Source organism: Quercus suber, unplaced genomic scaffold, assembly GCF_002906115.3.
Source record: "Quercus suber isolate HL8 unplaced genomic scaffold, Cork oak 2.0 scaffold_65, whole genome shotgun sequence".
NCBI classification, from domain to species: Eukaryota; Viridiplantae; Streptophyta; class Magnoliopsida; order Fagales; family Fagaceae; genus Quercus; species Quercus suber.
In genome coordinates this window covers 1,152,544-1,171,935 of record NW_027069530.1, presented here as the reverse complement: position 1 = coordinate 1,171,935, position 19,392 = coordinate 1,152,544, and the positions used below count along the sequence as shown (strand labels likewise).

At 35.2% G+C, this 19,392-nt stretch overlaps 1 protein-coding gene and 1 non-coding gene across 2 annotated transcripts; one reads left to right on the top strand and one right to left on the bottom strand.

Moving 5' to 3' along the window:
* Positions 1 to 8,969: 8,969 nt before the first annotated feature.
* LOC111999032 (uncharacterized) lies at positions 8,970 to 9,725 on the bottom strand. The gene has a single exon (XM_024031160.1). It carries the CDS (start codon positions 9,723 to 9,725, stop codon positions 8,970 to 8,972), a length of 756 nt encoding a protein of 251 aa, XP_023886928.1.
* A 1,033-nt stretch (positions 9,726 to 10,758) lies between these two features.
* LOC111985229 (small nucleolar RNA R71) lies at positions 10,759 to 10,865 on the top strand. Its single transcript, XR_002880031.2, has one exon. It is a non-coding gene; the product is annotated as a small nucleolar RNA R71 (small nucleolar RNA).
* Positions 10,866 to 19,392: the final 8,527 nt, after the last annotated feature.

The following is a 19,392-nucleotide window of genomic DNA, read 5'->3' as shown; positions in this document are numbered from 1 at the left end:
AACCTTATTCATTTTTAACCCTAAAAGTTCAAGCTACCTAAGCTCAACTGAGATTAGCTTAAAAATCCAACCTTGTAATTTTCATTTTTCAAACCTTTTGCACTATTTTTGCCTATGATGATAGGCTCATTATTGTGAATGCGATTTTAACTATTTAATGGTGGCCACCTCTCTCATGTAAGACAAGTACTGGAGAAATTTCATTTTTTTCAAAGAGGGGAGTTGCCTATGTGGAAAATATCACAACATTCAATACTTTTTTTTTTGGTGGAGAAGAAACAACATTCAATACTTGAATCTAAAGAATATTTACAAATATCTCAACATTCAATTACTTACCTCCTTTACCTTGATACGTTGTAATACATACCACTTGTCCTTAGATAGGTAGATAATGGAAAAGGGAAAGATGAAATTCAAAATACTACATGAGGTTTTAGTTACAAAGGATGTTATTACCATTAGACTATTGTCTAAACCTCAAAAATAAAAATTTATATGAGAAAGTAATATGTGGTTAAATAAAAAAAATAATTACTGAAAAAATTATAGGAAAGAGAGAAATGGAAAGAGGCTCTTAAGAGAAACTGTAGTCAAGTGGCTACACATTATTTATTTATTTATTTATTTTTGAAGTGTTAAGAGTTATAGATAACAATTGTCAAGAGCATTATAGTTTGATAGTTTGACTTATCTAGGTGTTACTAATGTAGATGTCCAAACTTTAAATCTCCTACTTGCAACTATGGAATTAGCAAATATAGATAACCATTGTGTCTTCATAGTACACATATTGAGGGTCGGAGAGGATGAGGTCACTTTTGATGTATTTAAGCCTATAAAATTTCCTTCTGAGACACATTCCTGTTTTCAAATAAGTGACCGAGACGTGATCATGGCTGATGAGACTTGTGCAATTGATTTTCTAAAGTTACCACTTGAGGTATGTCTTACTCGCTCTACACCTGTTAAATTCAATGATAAAGAGGTTAAAGAGTGTGAAAGATATTTGGAGGCTACACCACTCTTTCCTCCTTCAATGCAACCAAAAGTAGAAGACTTAAAATCATGTCAGCCAACATCTCCACTAGAGGAACCACTTAAACTTGAGCTCAAACCGCTTTCATCAAATTTAAGGTACGCTTTCTTAGGCCAAGACTCTACTTTTCCAGTTATTATTAACAGTTCTTTGAGTGATGTAGAGGAGGAAAAGTTGCTGAGAATCTTGTGAGAACACAAAATGGCTTTGGGTTGGACCATCTTTGACATCAAAGGAATTAGTCCTTCAATTTGCACACACAAGATTTTAATGGAGGATAAATATAAGCCGATTGTCCAACCCCAGAGAAGATTGAATCCATCAGTGAGAGAAGTGGTGCATAAAGAAGTGCTGAAACTATTAAATGCCAGAATTATTTATCCTATCTCGGACAGCGTATGGGTAAGTCCAGTACAAGTCGTCCCAAAGAAAGGTGGAATAACCATGATCAAAAATGATAATAATGAACTTATACCAACAAGGACAGCCACAGGATGGTGAATATGCATAGATTACAGAAGACTTAATGATGCAACTTGTAAAGATCATTTTCCTTTACCTTTTATTGATCAAATGCTAGAAAGACTTGCAGGGCATGCTTACTTCTATTTTCTAGATGGATACTCTGGTTATAATCAAATAGCCATCACGCTTGAAGATCAAGAGAAGACCACTTTTACTTGTCCATATGGAACATCTACATATAGGCGGATGCCTTTTGGCCTTTGCAATGCGCCAGCCACATTTCAAAGATGCATTATGTCCATCTTCTCAGACATGTTAGAAAATTTTTTAGAAGTCTTCATGGATGACTTCTCTGTCTTTGAATATTCTTTTGATAATTGTTTGTCTAACTTATCTTCAGTTTTGCAGAGATGCGAGGAGACAAATTTAGTATTGAACTGGGAAAAATGCCACTTCATGGTAGAGGAGGGGATAGGGCTAGGCCACCAAATTTCCTCTAAGGGAATTGAAGTTGACAGAGCAAAAATAGAAGTGATCGAAAAACTCCCACCACCAGCCAATGTGAAGGGCGTAAGAAGTTTCTTGGGACACGCCGGATTCTACCGATGGTTTATTAAGGATTTTTCCCAAATTACTAAACCTCTTTGCAATTTGTTGATTAAACACACTCAATTTGAATTTTCTGATGAATGCTTGCATGCTTTTGACACATTGAAAAAGAAATTAATTTTAGCACCTATAATTGTGTCATCGGATTGGAATTTACCATTTGAATTAATTTGTGATGCTAGTGATTATGCTATAGGGGTTGTTTTAGGGTAGAGAAAAGATAAAAATTTTCATGTTATTTATTATGCAAGTAGGACCTTAACAGAAGCTCAACTGAATTATGCCACTACTGAAAAAGAATTATTAGCAGTTGTTTTTGCTTTTGACAAATTTCGTTCTTTCTTGATAGGTTCAAAGGTGATTGTCTACACCGATCACTTTGCTTTGAAGTACTTGCTTGCAAAGAAGGATGCTAAACCAAGATTGCTTCGATGGATTTTGCTTCTACAAGAATTTGATTTGGAGATTAAGGGCAAGAAGGGTATTGAAAATTTGGTGGCGGATCACTTGTCTCAGATGGAGCTTCAAGGTACAGATGATGAGCAACAATTTCAAATAAAAGAAGCATTCCCGGATGAGCATTTGATGGCTATACAACTTGTTCCATGGTATGTAGACATAGTCAACTACTTGGTGTCGCGAATTCTACCTCTTAGGATGACATATCAACAAAAGAAGAAGTCCTTCTTTGACTTGAAATATTATTTTTGGGAAGAACCTTTTTTATACCGGCACTGTGTGGACCAGATAATCAGAAGATGTGTGCCTGATGAGGAGATGGAGAACATGCTCAGACATTGTCATTCATTGGAAGTTGGCGGCCACTTTGGTGGTGCAAAAACAACGGCAAAAATTCTACAATTCGGGTTTTATTGGCCATCTATTTTTAAAGATGCATTTAAATTTGTTAATTTGTGTGATCATTGTCAAAGAGTTGGAAATATTTCTAGGAAACATGAGATGCCTTTAAACAATATTTTAGTTATTGAATTATTTGATGTTTGGGGTATAGATTGTTGTGAAATTTAGACCCCGATTGATAGAATTAACAAGTTTTAAGTCCAAGTTGTTAATTAGGTTTATTATTAATAAAACTTGTTAAAAACAAACAAACATCGATATCATGTCAAAATTATGTAACGGAAAAATAAATAAGACAAGATATGATGACCTAGGAAAACTAATGAAACAAACTATTTTCACAGTAAAAAACCTGGGGGGAAACCTTCCTGAAAAGCAATCCACTATAGTAAAGAGAGGTTTCAAATCTAGTACAAAAATTTTGTCCCTAGACTCTACAATCCTCGTAGATGAACTCATAACAGAAACCTTCTACTGTTTCAGAACCTCTCAACTCTTCAATATATGAACGCCACCCTTTTTGTTGCACATATCCCAATACGTGACTAACTCTTTTGCATGAATCCCAATACGTGACTCACTCAATCACCAACTAGAAGAAGATGTTGGCTGCAAAGCTCTTCACTTCATCAATAATGAAGATCAAGAAGCACTTGGTTACAAAACCCTAAGGCGCAAAGACGCAGTAGTTTCTTTCAAAGAGAATAAGGTATTAGTCACCTCTTGCATATGTTCTCCTTGTATTCTCTTATGTGACAGCCTTTAAAATAAGTCTTATATAGGTCTAGGGTTGTGAGAAAAGAAACCCTACACAAATACAAAAGCCTGGCCCAAAAATAGAAATCTGAATTCCCGTAACCTCGACAGATAGCAGGTGTCGAGAAGGTGTTGAGCAGGTGTCGAGGGGATAGAAGCTTTCTTGATCAATCAACCAACTATCGAGAAGCTATCGAGATTGCGATAAGAATCAGCTGAAGATCTCAACAGATAGCCAGGTATCGAGGAGGTGTCGAGTAGCTATTGAGCTTTAAATTTCAACACTTTCTCACTTGATTCTCGGATAGACTTACATGGCTTTAACACTTGAACTTGAAACCTTGTTTCTTGAAGTATTAAAAACACTTAGAACTACCCAATTACAAGTAGAGTACATTTTGTCAAAGGATTAGCCAATTTACATAAATAAGTGACATATGTTCTTAACAAGTGAAAACACATATGTCCTAACATAGATTTTATGGGTCCTTTTCCATCCTCATATTCTAACAGATTTATTTTGGTGGTTGTAAATTATGTCTCCAAATGGGTGGAAGCAGTTGCCTTGCTGACTAATGATGCGAGAGTCGTAGTGAATTTTCTACAAAAGAATATCTTCTCCCGATTTGGCACTCCAAGGGCAATAACCAGTGATGGCGGAAAGCATTTTTGCAATCGCCAATTTAAAGCACTACTGACTAAGTATGGAGTTACACATCACGTGGCAACACCATACCATCCTCAAACGAGCGGACAAGTCGAGGTATCTAATTGAGAGCTGAAGCATATTTTGGAAAGGACTGTGAATATTTCTCGTATAGACTGGGCGAGAAAGTTAGATGATGCTTTATGGGCCTATAAAACAGCATTCAAAACACCAATCGGGATGTCACTATACTGGCTTGTTTATGGAAAAGCATGCCATCTACCGGTGGAGCTAGAACACAGAGCCTATTGGGCAACAAGGATACTGAACTTTGATCTACAAGTAGCTGGCGAGAAGAGAATATTACAAATCAATGAGATGGATGAGTTCCGCAATGATGCTTATGAGAATGCTCGAATTTACAAAGATAAAACTAAGAGATGGCATGATAAGCATATTCTAAGTAGGGAATTCGAAGTTGGGCAAAAAGTTCTATTATTTAATTGAAGACTTTGACTCTTTCTAGGAAAGCTCCGCTCTCGATGGTCAGGACCGTTTGTGGTAACCCAAGTTTTTCCCTATGGGGCGGTTGAAGTCCATCATAAACAAAAAGGGACATTTAAAGTAAATGGATAGAGATTAAAACCCTATATGGATGGAGACTTTAATTCAGAAAAATGCTCCATCAATCTCATCAGTAAAAGAGGATGAGAGGATAAAGTCTAGCTACAGACGTTAAATAAAGCGCTGTTGGGAGGCAACCCAAGTTTTTATTTTTATTTCTATGTTTATGTTTTTATTTTTTTTTATTTTTTTTCTCTTTATCTTATTGTTTTTCTTTCATTTTTGTAGGAATAAAGAAACCAACGAAATCTTCAATGGGTACACAGCTGCACCTCAAGGAAAAATATTCAATTAAAAATCAGGGGAGCGTCTCTTTTCTTTTCTCATTCTTTTATTTAGTTTTTCTTCCTTTTTTTTTTCCCATTGAGGACAATGTGAAATTTAAGTTTCGGGGAAGGGAATTTATTTTATTGATTAAAAAAAGAAAAAAAAAAGCCTATGATAAGATTATGGTTGAAATTCTTATAATTTTTAGGAATCATTCTCATTGCTTAAGTTCAGTTGTTAATTCTTTACTTGATCTTGTTTTATTTGATATGATCATTAATCATTGTGCATACCTAGAGAAATTTTATGTAAATTTTGTAAATTTGGATGATCTCTACTTATTCTAGAACTTGTTGAATTACTATCATGGAGAAATCTTATACAGAATATTACTTGGGAAGTGATTTAGGCATTCTTTGAATTGATTGAGCCTTTCAAGCTTACCTCTTTATTATCTTTATCCATTGTTACCCAATTGATCTATTCTTAAACTGGGTTAAAGAAAAGAGAACGATATATGAGTGTTTGAAAAAAAATTGTACAAAGTTCCATTTACTCCAATGTTTTGAGTTGCTTAGTAACTAGGGGTATTCATTACCAATGTTTACTTTTACTTCAAACCGTAACTTGAAATATGAGTATGCAAAAGCACTTCAAGTTTGTGACTTGTTGAGTAACTGGGTGCATCCATCACAAATGCTTGCATTCACGTCAAAAGATAAGTGACAACTTGAAGTAAGAAAAGAAAAGAAAAAAAAACGATGAAGAGAGGTATTTTGAGATATTCAAAGGACTGAGAAAAATTTATATTTTAGAAGTGAGAGTGCTTTATTTGCTTGAACCTTATCTTTTCTTTATAGCCCTCACCATAGCCATACATCACAAGCCTAATAAAGACCTATTGATCTTGGGTAATATTTTGTTAGTGGAGAGTGATTTAAAAAGCAAGATTATGGAGTTTTTAGAGATCTGTACTTATTTACTTGTTTGTATAAAACTATCTGGGAAGCTAATGATGAAGTGAGAATGATAATGCGATGGAGTTGAGTTTTGAATTAACTTTTGGACTTGATTAATTTGGAATGATTCCTTTGAATTATAAGCTTTATGCAGATCTTTGAGGCAAGGAAAAAAAAAATTAAATTTTTGAAGCAAAGCTTGTTCTAGTTGTTTTTTTTGCTCGAGGACTAGCAAAGTTTAAGTTTGGGGGAATTTGATAAGTGTAATTTTTACATGATTTTTATTATCCTCTTATTTATTAAAAGTGTTAGTTTTCCTTTATTTCTTTTGATTTGATTTGATTTTTAATTTATATTTATCTATTCATTTGTGCTTTAAAGGATTGAGAAGATTTCAAATTAATCCACATCTTGTGGATGTAAATCGGTTGACTTGAAGACCCATTAAATTTAAGTCCAATTCGGATTAGGATTCCAGCCCGCACATCAGTTAGTATTTTTGGCATAACTTTTGACTCAAATGTCTAATCGAGATGATTCAAGTTGAGCTGGAAATTTAACATAAAGGGCTACAACTTTGTAGTTTACCAAGAGCCATAATTTTGACGTTAAATAGGCCAAAATCGTCGGTTAAGTGAAGCCTAAAAATCTGGAATTTTCTCCAAACGAGAATTCAACTTGTAATAGGATTCCTTGACCTATTTAAAGGCTCTTTAGGGCAAATTCAAGGGGGGCCGCATTAAAGAATATTTTTTGGGAGTCTTTCTGAGGAGGAGAATCTAAGGACAAACTTAAACTTAAACTTTGCTAGTCCTCGAGCAAAAAAAACAACTAGAACAAGCTTTGCTTCATAAATTTTAATTTTTTTTTCCTTGCCTCAAAGATCTGCATAAAGCTTATAATTCAAAGGAATCACTCCAAATTAATCAAGTCCAAAAGTTAATTCAAAACTCAACTCCATCGCATTATCATTCTCATTTCATCATTAGCTTCCCTGATAGCTTTATGCAAACAAGTAAATAAGTACAAATCTCTAAAAACTCCATAAGCTTGCTTTTTAAATCACTCTCCATTAATATAAAACAAAATTTTACCCAGGATCAATAGGTCTTTATTAGGCTTGTGATGTATGGCTATGGTGAGGGCTATTAAGAAAAGATAAGGTTTAAGCAAATAGAGCACTCTCACTTCTAAAATATAAATTTTTTTCAGTCCTTTGAATATCTCAAAATGCCTCTCTTCATCAATTTTTTTTTCTTTCTTTTCTTACTTCAAGTCGCCACTTATCTTTTGACGTGAATGCAGACATTTGTGATGGATGCACCCAGTTACTCAACAAGTCACAAACTTGAAGTGCTTTTGCATACTTATATTTCAAGTTACAGTTTGACGTAAGAGTAAACATTGGTAATGAATACCCCTAGTTACTAAGCAATCAAAACATTGGAGTAAATAGAACTTTGTACATTTTTTTTTTTTTTAAACACTCATATATTATATTGTTCTCTTTTCTTCAACCCAATTTAAGAATAGATCAATTGGGTAACTAGGGATAAAGATAATAAAGAGGTAAGCTTGAAAGGCTCAATCGATTTAAAGAATGCCTAAATCACTTCCCAAGTAATATTCTGTATAAGATTTTTCCATGAGAATAATTCAACAAGTTCTAGAATAAGTAGAGACCATCCAAATTTACAAAATTCACATAAAATTTCTCTACATATGCACAATGATTAATGATCATATCAAATTAAACAAGATCAAGTAAAGAATTAACAATTGGACTTAAGCAATGAGAATGATTCCTAAAAATTATAAGAATTTTCAACCATATTCTTATCATAGGCAATTTTTTTTTAATAAATAAAATAAATTCCCTTCCCCCAACCTTAAATTTCACATTGTCCTCAATGGGAAAAAGGAAGAAAAACTAATTAAAAGAATGAGAAAGGAGAAGAGATGCTCCCCTAATTTTTAATTGAATATTTTTCCTTGAGGTCCAGCCATGTACCCATTGAAGATTTCTTTGATCTCTTTATTCCTACAAAATGGAAGGGAAAAAAAAAAAAAAGATAAAGAGAAGGAAATAAAAAAAATAAAAACATAAACAGAAAAATTAAAAAAAAAAAAAAAAAACTTGGGTTGCCTCCCAAAAGCGTTTTATTTAACGTCTGTAGCTAGACGTTATCCTCTCATCCTTTTTTATAGATGAGATCGATGGAGCATTTTTCTGAGTTAAAGTATCCATCCATATAGGGTTTTAATCTTTGTCCATTTACTTTAAATGTCCCTTTTTGTTCATGATGGACTTTAATCACCCCATAGGGAAAAACTTGGGTTACCACAAACGGTCCTTACCACCGAAAGCACAGCTTTCCCATGCGCTGTCCAAGATAGGATAAATAATTTCGGCATCTAATAGCTTCAACACTTCTTTATGCACCGCTTCTTTCATTGATGGATTCAATCTTCTCTAGGGTTGGACAATCGGCTTATATTTATCCTCCATTAAAATCTTATGTGTGCAAATTGAAGGACTAATTCCTTTGATGTCAGAGATGGTCCAACCCAAAGCCATTTATTGGTCCCGTAAGATTCTCAGCAACTTTTCCTCCTCTACATCACTCAAAGAACTGTTAATAATAACTGAAAAAGTAGAGTCTTGGCCTAAGAAAGCGTACCTTAAATTTGATGGAAGCAGTTTGGGCTCAAGTTTAAGTGGTTCCTCTAATGGAGATGTTGGCTAACATGATTTTAAGTCTTCTACTTTTGGTTGCATTGAAGAAGGAAAGAGTGGTGTAGCCTCCAAATATCTTTCACACTCTTTAACCTCTTCATCATTGAATTTAACAGGTGTAGAGCGAGTAAGACATACCTCAAGTGGTAACTTTAGAAAATCAATTGCACAAGTCTCATCGGCCATGATCACATCTCGGTCACTTATTTGAAAACAAGAATGTGTCTCAGAAGGAAATTTCATAGGCTTAAATACATCAAAAGTGACCTCATCCTCTCCAACCCTCAAAACAAGTTTTCCTTGCTGGACATTAATTAAGGTTCTCCTCGTCGCAAGGAAAGGTCGACCCAATATCAAAGGGATCTTCTCATCCTCATCCATATCAAGGACAATGAAGTCAGCCAGGAAGATGAACTTGTCAACTTTTACTAATACGTCCTCAATGACTCCTATTGGATATTTAATAGATCTATCCGCCAATTGTAAAGAGATAGTGGTCGGCTTTACTTCTCCAAGACCTAATTTCCTGAAAATAGAAAGAGGCATTAGATTAATACTTGCCCTTAAATCACATAAAGTTCTATCAAAATAAGATTTTCCTATAGTGCAAGGGATAGTGAAACTCCCCGGATCTTTCAGCTTAGGCAGCATCTTCTTTTGTAAGATTGCACTACTCTCCTCTGTCAGCATTACTGTTTCATACTCCTCCAATTTCCGCTTCTTTGATATAATATCCTTCAAAAATTTAGCATATTTAGGCATTTGTTCCAAAGCTTCAATGAGAGGAATATTAATATGAAATTGCTTAAATATACTTAGAAATTTAGAAAACTAATCAGCCACATTATTTTTTCTTAGTCTTTGCGGAAAAGGAATTGGTGGATCATAAATTGGAGAATAAGTCTCAAAACTAACTTCCCTGGATTTTTTGAATTTTGAAGCTCTTTCATTCTCCTTAGTTTTCTCAGCTTACTCCACTTCTTTCATCTCTGACTCAGCTTCCTTTATCTTTGACTCCTCATTATCCACAGCTTCATCTTGTTTGGCATTTGTTACTTTTGGCTCCTCATATGTTCGTCCACTTCTCAATGATATTTCCTTTACATGTTCTTTCGGATTAGTGACAGTATTGCTTGGCAAAGTTCCTGCAGTCCTCTCTGTGAGCATCCTTGAAAGCTGACCAATCTGCACCTCAAGATTACGGATTGAAGCTGAGTTATTTTGGATCACCACATCTGTCTTCTGCATGTATTGCATGAACATGTCCTCAAGTGTCGGCTTCTTCTCTTACTGTGGAAATTGTTGAGGTGGTTTAGCCTGTACTTGGTTATTGCTCCATGAGAAGTTGGGGTGATTCCCCCATCCAGGATTGTACGTGTTTGAGTATGGATTATTTTGACGTTGAAGATTTGACACGTAATTTGCTTATCCATAACTCGATTGGGCAAACGGATTTCCCACTTGGCAGTCGACACTTGAATGATTTCCTGCACAATGATCACAAAAAACATTAGTTTGAATAGCATTAACATTCATTTTACCTAGTTGTTGAGTCAAAGTTGCCATTTGTGCTGCCAATGAGGTAATATAATCAAGTTCTAAAACTCCAGCTGTCTTTCTTGGCATTGCTCTTTCTGTAGGCCATTGATAGTTGTTGGATGCCAATTGTTCCAGAAGTTCATAGGCTGCCTCATGAGTTTTACTCATTAAAGCTCCACCAGCCGCTGCATCAACCATAGACCTGTTTGTAGCTCCTAGACCATTGTAGAATGTTTGCACTCGAAGACATGCTAGAAGGTCATGATGAGGACACCTTCGCAATAAATCTTTGTACCTCTCCCATGCTTCATATAATGATTCACCCTCAAATTGGATGAATGTGGTGATATCATTCCTTAGCTTTGCTGTTTTTGTGGGAGGGAAGTATTTTGCTAAGAATTTTTGTGCCAACTCCTCCCATGTAGTAATGATGGCATATGGCAAAGAATTCAACCAAACTTTTGCTTTATCCCTAAGTGGGAAGGGAAAAAGCCTTAGTCGAATCGCATCATCTGTCACTCCGTTATGTTTAAAAGTATCACAAATTTCCAAGAAATTTGCAATATGGACATTAGGATCCTCTTGTGACAGCCCCTCGAACTAGACAATTTGCTGTATCATCTGAATGATGGCCGGCTTGATCTCAAAATTATTGGCTTGTATGGCTGGTCTCGTTATGCTTTATGTAGCTCCATTGACCAAGGGCATAGCATAATCTCTTAACGCCTTTTGCTCTTGATCGGCCATATTAGATAGAGATGTGTTGGCCTCTTTCTTCTTTTCTTTCTTGAGCTGACGTAAGGTTCTTTCAATTTCAAGATCAAAAAGTGTATGCTCTAATAGTTTAGATTGGGGCATGCACTTCTAATTCCTGAAAAGAAAGAAAGCAAACTCAAATGCACTAATTTAATTTTTTTTTAATTTTTTAATTTTTGAATAAGTGAAATAAAATCCAAAGTAGTAAATATCTAGCTAGTATCAATATCAATAACAAATATTTAATCCCCGGCAACGGCGCCAAAAACTTGTTTGCGTAAAATTATCTGCCAGTGCACAGAATCATAACAAGTAGTAAAGTGTTTTTTTTTTTAGAAAACGAATGTCGAACCCACATGAATTAACTATGTTATTGAATACTAAAATTCACTAAATAAATTACTATTTGGAAAATCAAAAATAAATGGAACGTTCTACTATCTAAATTAAATTAAACTATTTAATAAAAATAAATCTACGAATAAAAAGAATTAACAAAGCGTAAAAATCTAACAGTGTAAAAATATGATAAGAATGGATCTAGAGCAGTTGATTTCACCTAACAAATCCCACACAATTTATTCTTCTTAATTATTAAATTCTAATAATCTCCGGTTGATGATTAAAAATTCCTTAACTATTCAATATCTTCTCTCGAATAATATCAAAAATATTTTCAGCTAACAATTCCATATTTCTATGTGAATTTAATTAACTGGAAACTCATTACGTACTTTGAATTTTCTGAAAAATCACACTAATCGTGGTAAAGCATCTCTACTTTCGCTCAACTAATAGTGTTTAATTCTAGAACTAAAATAACAAATCACCTCTCGGTCTCATTGTAATTCAATTGATTAAACAATAATTTGTAAAATAATAGTAAGCATTAAGAATAAGAATTAAACACTCAATCATGGAAATATTAAAAATAAAATAACTCAGAAAACAAATTGTGTGTTCATTGCTAGACTACATCAACGCTCTAGAAAATAAAATTTAGTTCATGATAAAATTGAAAAGAAAACAAATAAAACTTATGTTTTTCATCTGAATTGGTTGATCAACATGAAGCTCTCGCCTTTGTTCTTAGATCCTCCTCCTCAGAAAGACTCCCAAAAAAATTCTTCAATGTGGCCCCCCTTAAATTTGCCCTAAAGAGCTTTTAAATAGGTCAAGGAATCCTATTACAAGTTGAATTCTCGTTTGGAGAAAATTCCAGATTTTTAGGCTTCACTTAACCAACGATTTTGGCCCATTTAAGTTCAAAAATCGGGCTCTTGGTAAACTACAAAGTTGTAGCCCTTTATGTTAACTTTCCAGCTCAACTTGAATCATCTCGATTGGACATCTGAGCCAAAAGTTATGCCAAAAATACTAACGAATGTGCGAGCTGGAATCCTAATCCGAATTGGACTTAAATTTAATTGGGTCTTCAAGTCAACCGATTTACATCCACAAGATGTGGATTAATCTGAAATCTTCTCAATCCTTCAAAGCACAAATGAATAGATAAATATAAATAAAAAATCAAAACAAATCAAAAGAAATAAAGGAAAACTAACACTTTTAATAAATAAGAGGATAATAAAAATCATGTAAAAATTACACTTATTAGATGTAATACACGTGATTTTTTTTTTAAAATTAAAAATCCAATGGTATTTGACAGCCCTTTTTTTTAGAAAGAACACTATAATATTATTAAGAAGAATAGCCGAATCGGCCAAAATTACATGTAAACTACATAAAATTATATAAATTCCACTGTTGCATGTCTAGATTAATTTGAGGATTATAATCAGAGGGAATGTTTCCCCAATTTTAAATAAGGTCAATGTGTTATTTAATTTCACCCCTTTAAATGAATACTTTTATCAACTGCACAATGTGACTATTGGATAGACTCATCACTTACTAATGTTAATGGTTGAGATTGCTTTCTTCCCACCAGGCACCAGTTGTACAATGCTGTTGGGTTTTGTGGAGCTTAGTTGTGTTTGATTCGGTTGACGACTCGACCCGAATAATGAGCCTTTCCTCCATGAGCTAAGCCTCCTAGGGGTTCGGGGGCAACGCCCCTAGGAAAAATTTTTAGTTCGTTTTGTAGCCCATTGTGAATCCTGTGTGCAGAATATAGAAACCATTTTTTGGTATTAGGGTTTCGGTCTTGTTGTTTTTTTGAGAGAGAAAAACACTATAGCTACACTTTGTATTTTTTCCTTGATAATAGTGAAATCCCTGCAACTCCGTGGACGTAAACAAATTACCGAACCGCGTAAATACTGTCTTGTGCGTGTGATTGTTTTCTTTGGCGTGTGTTTTCTCTATTTTTTTTTTTTTTTTTTTGTTTCTCACAAGTTGGGAATTTCGGTTGAATTCCCTACAAATGCAAGTTGAAGTAGCTCCCCAAGTCAACAAAAAAGACCTTACCAAAGATCAGTTAACCTAAAAGTTTAGCCAAAGGTCACCAACATTGCCTAATGACAATGAGTCATAACTCTTTAAAATGGTTATATATATATATATATATTAAAGCCAAAGCTAATTATCCCTATATATACAGTGTTGAAATGTCACCAATTAAACATATAAGTTATAACCCACATTAACAATGTCTGTCTCGAAATTCACCACCTCTTTCTTTTTGCTAATCACTAGTGTTCTTTTTCTACAAGCTGTTTCTGTAGCTTCTGTTCATGATTGTATAAGCACTAGGAATTTCATGACCGAAGACCCTTATGAAATGAACCTTGAAAGGCTACTTAATAAACTTGAGTCCAAATCTTCCATCTCACTTTTCCTGCTCCACTCTATACTTCATTAATAAAAACTTGCCACGTGTTCACCTAATTAATTAAATACTACTATTAATTAATAACGGTAGTATTAATAAATTAATAATGATAGTATTTAATTAATTAGGTGAACACGTGGTAAGTTTTTATTTGTGAAGTATAGAGTGAAGCAGGAAAAGTGGGACAGAAGATTTGGACTCAATAACCTTACTTATCAAATCGCACCTACAGGTTTGGTCAGGGTTATAAAGGCCAAGACCCAGACAAAGCATATGGGCTATGGCCTAGCTCTTTGTGTTGGTGATACCACACCTACAGACTGCAAGAGCTATGTTACCAATGCTACATTTTTAGTTAGTGCATTTTGTCTAACTAATAAACGTGTAGTCATATGGTACAAGTTTTGCATGTTGAAATATGTTGATGGTCATTTTGGAAGTCAAATGAGAAAGGAGCCCAACAACATGGGTAGAAAAGGAGTTGGTAAATAGATAGAAAAAACCATTAAGCCTAAGCGGCAAGAATAATGGGTCACAAGTCCATAAAATAAACAAATGGGTCTTGAGGAAGCAAACGGGCTCAAAGGAGCCCGGAAAGAGAGAAATAGCAAACCCATGGGCAGTATATAATGTAGAAAAGTGAAAATGAGCCATGGCAGGCCCAAAGTAATGCAAGCAAAGAAAGTAAGGGATTGATGGCAAGCCTATGAACCCCAAAGATGAGAACAAGGTAATTGGGCCGGGGAAGCCCAATGAAGTTAGTAAAAAAACAAATGGGCCAAGGATGCCGGAGAGAAAACAAATGGAACACAGGAGCCCGCAAGTAATGTGATGAAAAAAACCAATGGCCATATTGAGTCACTGGAGAAAGAATAAACGGCAGGCCCAAAGAGGTCCAGCAAGATTGGATCAAATAAATGTCATAGCAGGAATGATAGAGTGATATGGCAGAAAATGATAGCAATCAAAGGGGTGGACTGAAAGAAGGCAAAGCTCAACATCAAACAAAGCCTAGCACCTAAGAGGAGCGAGAAATCAGAAAACAGCTTACATAAAAGGTCAAGGACGGACGGCAGACTGTGCAAGCAAGCCTCCAAACCGTGGCAAACGCATAAGCAGCAGACAAATTTTGGACATACATGAAAGGGAGGCACGCGCAAGGCCGAGACATCACTAGCATGTACCCAGCCAATATGGGACATGATGAGGTCATGGGACAGAGGTAAGAGGGCATGGTTTGGCGGTGGGGAGAGGAGAAAACCTATTCTGGGGTTCCTGCTCAAGCTCTTTTGGAAGATACGTCCTGCTGGAATGACATACGACCCAAAAAAAGTAAGTTTGAGTTGGAACCACTAGGTGCATGCCATGAGGGATAGAGAGGGAGAGAATCACAATGGCAGGAAAGAGTGCCACGGCAGACTAACAAATAAAATAGTTTTCCTTTGTCTGGAGATAGGGAGTGGAACACAGACGGACCAGTGGTGGTTGACAAGTACACTCAAACCAAACAAAGGTGGTTAAGGGCTAAAATAATAAAATCTGGTCACGACAGGCACTATAAAGGGAGACTCTAGCCATGCCTAGAGAAAGGAAGAATCACGGTAACAAGCACTTATAAGGAAAACTAGGAAATAGAAATCAAGTGTGGAGGAAAGAAAGATAAGAGGAAAATTAAATAAAAAGGAAAAAACAGAGAGAGTTAGATCGTACATCAATAGGTTGATTCCCTCTCTCTCTCTCTTAAAGTCATGCTCTTTGCCAAAAGCAAAAGGGTTCCTTTGGCATCAACCATTTAGGTCTGTTTCCTTCAAAGTGAGTAATTTCCATGGCAGGATATCCCTGGGAGATTATTCAGGTTGAGAAGGGACGTTCTTCCCTCTTTGACTTTGGTCCTGCGGATTAGATTTGATCTGATTTCTTTATTTCTTTTGATTAACCCATATATTACTCATTCATTCCTTTTATAAAAGTAATTGTTGTTAAACTATGATTATCTTTCTTAATTAGGGATTATCTATTCACTTTGATTAAAAAGTCAAAGTACTCTGTTTATTTATTATCATATCTGCTTGCCACGATTCATCTAGAATAGTTCTGCCTGCCGCAAGCATGCTCTTGGCAAACAAGACATAGATTGCACACTAGCCGGACCAAGTTGAATTGCAGTTGGACTAGTTTCAACTCCCTTACTTAGAACACTTGAGCCTAGTACCACAGGAGGCAGCCCAGCCCAATCTAACAAAAGGCCGACTACAAAATATAATGACGAGAATTTCTTTGGCCAAATTGACAACCACAACCGTTACCAAATTATAGACTCTAAGGTTATGCTTGGTAACAACTTTTATTTTCTATTTTCAAAAACTTGTTTTGGGGAATATAAAGAAAAACAATTTTTTTTGGTATTATTGAAATAAAAAACATGTTTGGTTAGTCAAAATTAAAAAGATAGTTTTTTTTAAAAAAAAAATAGAAAATACTAAAATATGTTGTTATTAAGATTTGAATTCTAATGCTAACTCATTAAATGAGACAAAATTATTAAATTAAATGTGTGTTTTCATTGAATTTTGAAAATTAGAAACTAAAAACAGACTTTTACATGTTTTCAGTTTCATTCACAAATTGAGTTTTAAGAATAGTTTTTGTATTCTGTTTATTTTGGGTTGTTAAACAAGTTTTTTAGTCTAAAAAAAAAAATTGTTTTTGAAAATAGAAAATAAAGGGAAAAAACAGTTACCAAACACAAGGAAGTTAATTTCGTACTGTACTACGGCCAGTATATATCGTACCGACCAGTGCACCAGTACAAATACCCCCTTGTTTCGTACCAAAAAAAATACTGGCCATACCGGCTTCGTACTACAGCATGCATAATACATATCAGAAAAGTAGGGGCCTTGTTTATGGATTTACAAATGTCAATAATAAGGGTAGGGGCCTGGCTTTTGAAGAGTCTTTTGGCAGATAAGGATCTACCACCATCTTAATTCATATGTCAGGATAAGCTGCTGAAGAGGTGAGGCCTGCTTGGAGTTGGTCAACAAGTGTCATGCTACACAGGGGCCTATGTGCAGGGGTGGATTATCCGGGATATGCTTCTGACAAAGGGATAGATAGTGAACAGTAGAAGATAAAGGATTACGTCTGAAGACGTTTCTCGGACCTTTTTTTTTTTATTTTTTTTAAAGATATTTAATCTCATCCATCTCTTCCTTGGAACCATTCTTCATCAACATCATTTGGATCATGGTTATGATAGTGAGGGTTATCATATCCCACAAGAGGATTAGGCATTTCCTAATGATCTTCATGTGGCCATTGTTGTCTGCAACCATCTGGATTAGTTAGTACTATTTTAGGGAGGATTCCTTTATTAAGAGATTCAGTCATTGTGAATGCATGATAACATGATACCCAATAAACATCTGAATGTGTATGGAGAGTACCATCTGAATTAGTAACCCAATGCATCTCTGAAGGGTGGAGAATTCCATCTGCCCGGATATCATTTTTGGAATTGAACTTGGCTACTAGACATGCTGAAGTGACTTTATGACCAAATCTTGGGTGTTCTGTTTTTGGATACATTATCCATTCACCATTATGAGCATCATTTTTTAAGATTTCAAACCAGAATTTGTGAAAATATTTATTTCCATGGGGGAAAATATATCTGTAGAATTCTGGTTCAAAATAAAGACATAGGTAATACTTATTGAGTAAATACCACATGTAGAGGTAATGTGCAACATTCCAATTAGTTACCCAAAAGGCAAAAGGGGTTTTCCATGGTTGGTCTATGTCAGGAAAAACAGCTAAAAAGTGACATTGGTGTTTTTTAAGGTATTCATGAAGGGTTCTAATGATTCTTTTGGATCTGGCTTGAAGGGTCAAAGTTTTTATCTAGTCTTTTATTTCTGGAGGGAGAGTGTCTATCATGGTAAGGATATCATCAGGTTCTGCCAGGGAAGGGTTTGAGGATGAGGATAGATCAGTAATAGGATATACACACAGGGGTGGAAGAATAATAGTGGTATTAAGGACATGAGACTTTCTAGAAAGGTAGTCAGTGATGAGATTATCTTTGCCTTTAATGTGTTTTACTTGAAAAGACCATTGTGAAAATCAATTTGACCATTTGAGTAACTGAGGGTGTGGAAGCATTTTCCTTTTGAACTGGAGCATTTTGGGAAAGGAAGACATATCCATTTCTACTAGAAAATTATGCCCAAGGAGATGGAACTGGAATTTGTCAATCCCATGTTTGATTGCTAGAATCTCTTTGAAAGTGGAGTGGTAATGAAGTTCTGAAGGCTTGAATACACCACTTTTATATCCACAAATGCTTCTTTTGCCATTAAGTTCTTCAAAAAGGGCTGCTGCCCAGTATTCATCACTAGCATCTGTCTGCAGTATTCGTTTACCTAGTCCTGGAATCTGCAAAGGGGGAAGCTTTTCTACTAATTTCTTCAGTTGTTGGACTGCTTCTGTATGAACAGAATTCCATTCTGGAGGTGATTTCTTCAGTAATTAAGCCAAACAATTCCTGTATTTGGAAATCTTTGGGATGAAATCTGACATATAATTGACAATTCCAAGGAACTATTGTATTTGCTTGGCACCCATGAGCTTGTCTGAAAATTCACCAAAAGAGACAGCTATGTGATGCTACAAAGTATACTTTCCATCTGAAATATTTACTCCCAAAAAGTCTATGGAAGACTGTCCTATGACCATTTTCTTTTCTGAAAGCATTACCCTTTGAGATCTCACCAAATTATAGAATTCAATGAGTAACTTTTCATGAGACTCTTCGTCCTTTGAGAACAAAAGGATATCATCCAAATAAATTAATGCATTTGTCAAGAGGGGCTGGAATAGTGTTACCATTGCTTTTTGAAATTGGGATGGAGCATTTTCAAGGCCAAAAGGCATGACAGTCCATTGGTAATGATGGTCTGGAATGCAAAATACCGTCTTGTATCTTTCTTCTAGATGGATTTCTAGTTGCCAAAATCCTGCTTTAAGATCAAACTTTGAAAATACTCTGACATTTGAAAGATGCTGGAAAAGAGCATTCTTATTTGGCAAGGGAAATTTGTCATCTGCAAGGAAATGGTTAAGATCCTGATAATTGATTACCAATCTAAGTTTTCCTCGTACTTGCTCAGCATATTTGTTAACATAAAAAGCTTCACATGCCCATGGCGAGATTGTAGGTTCAATGAGTCCTTCAGAAAGGAGGGTATATAGTTCTTGTTTGGCCAAAGTTAAGTGTTCTAGGTTCATTCTTTTGTGACTAGCTTTTGTGGGGTTAACGTCTTCATTCTTTTT

Excerpts from the sequence above, each read along its gene's own strand:
- LOC111999032 (XM_024031160.1), bottom strand. The coding sequence starts at position 9,725 with ATGCCTAAATATGCTAAATTTTTGAAGGATATTATATCAAAGAAGCGG.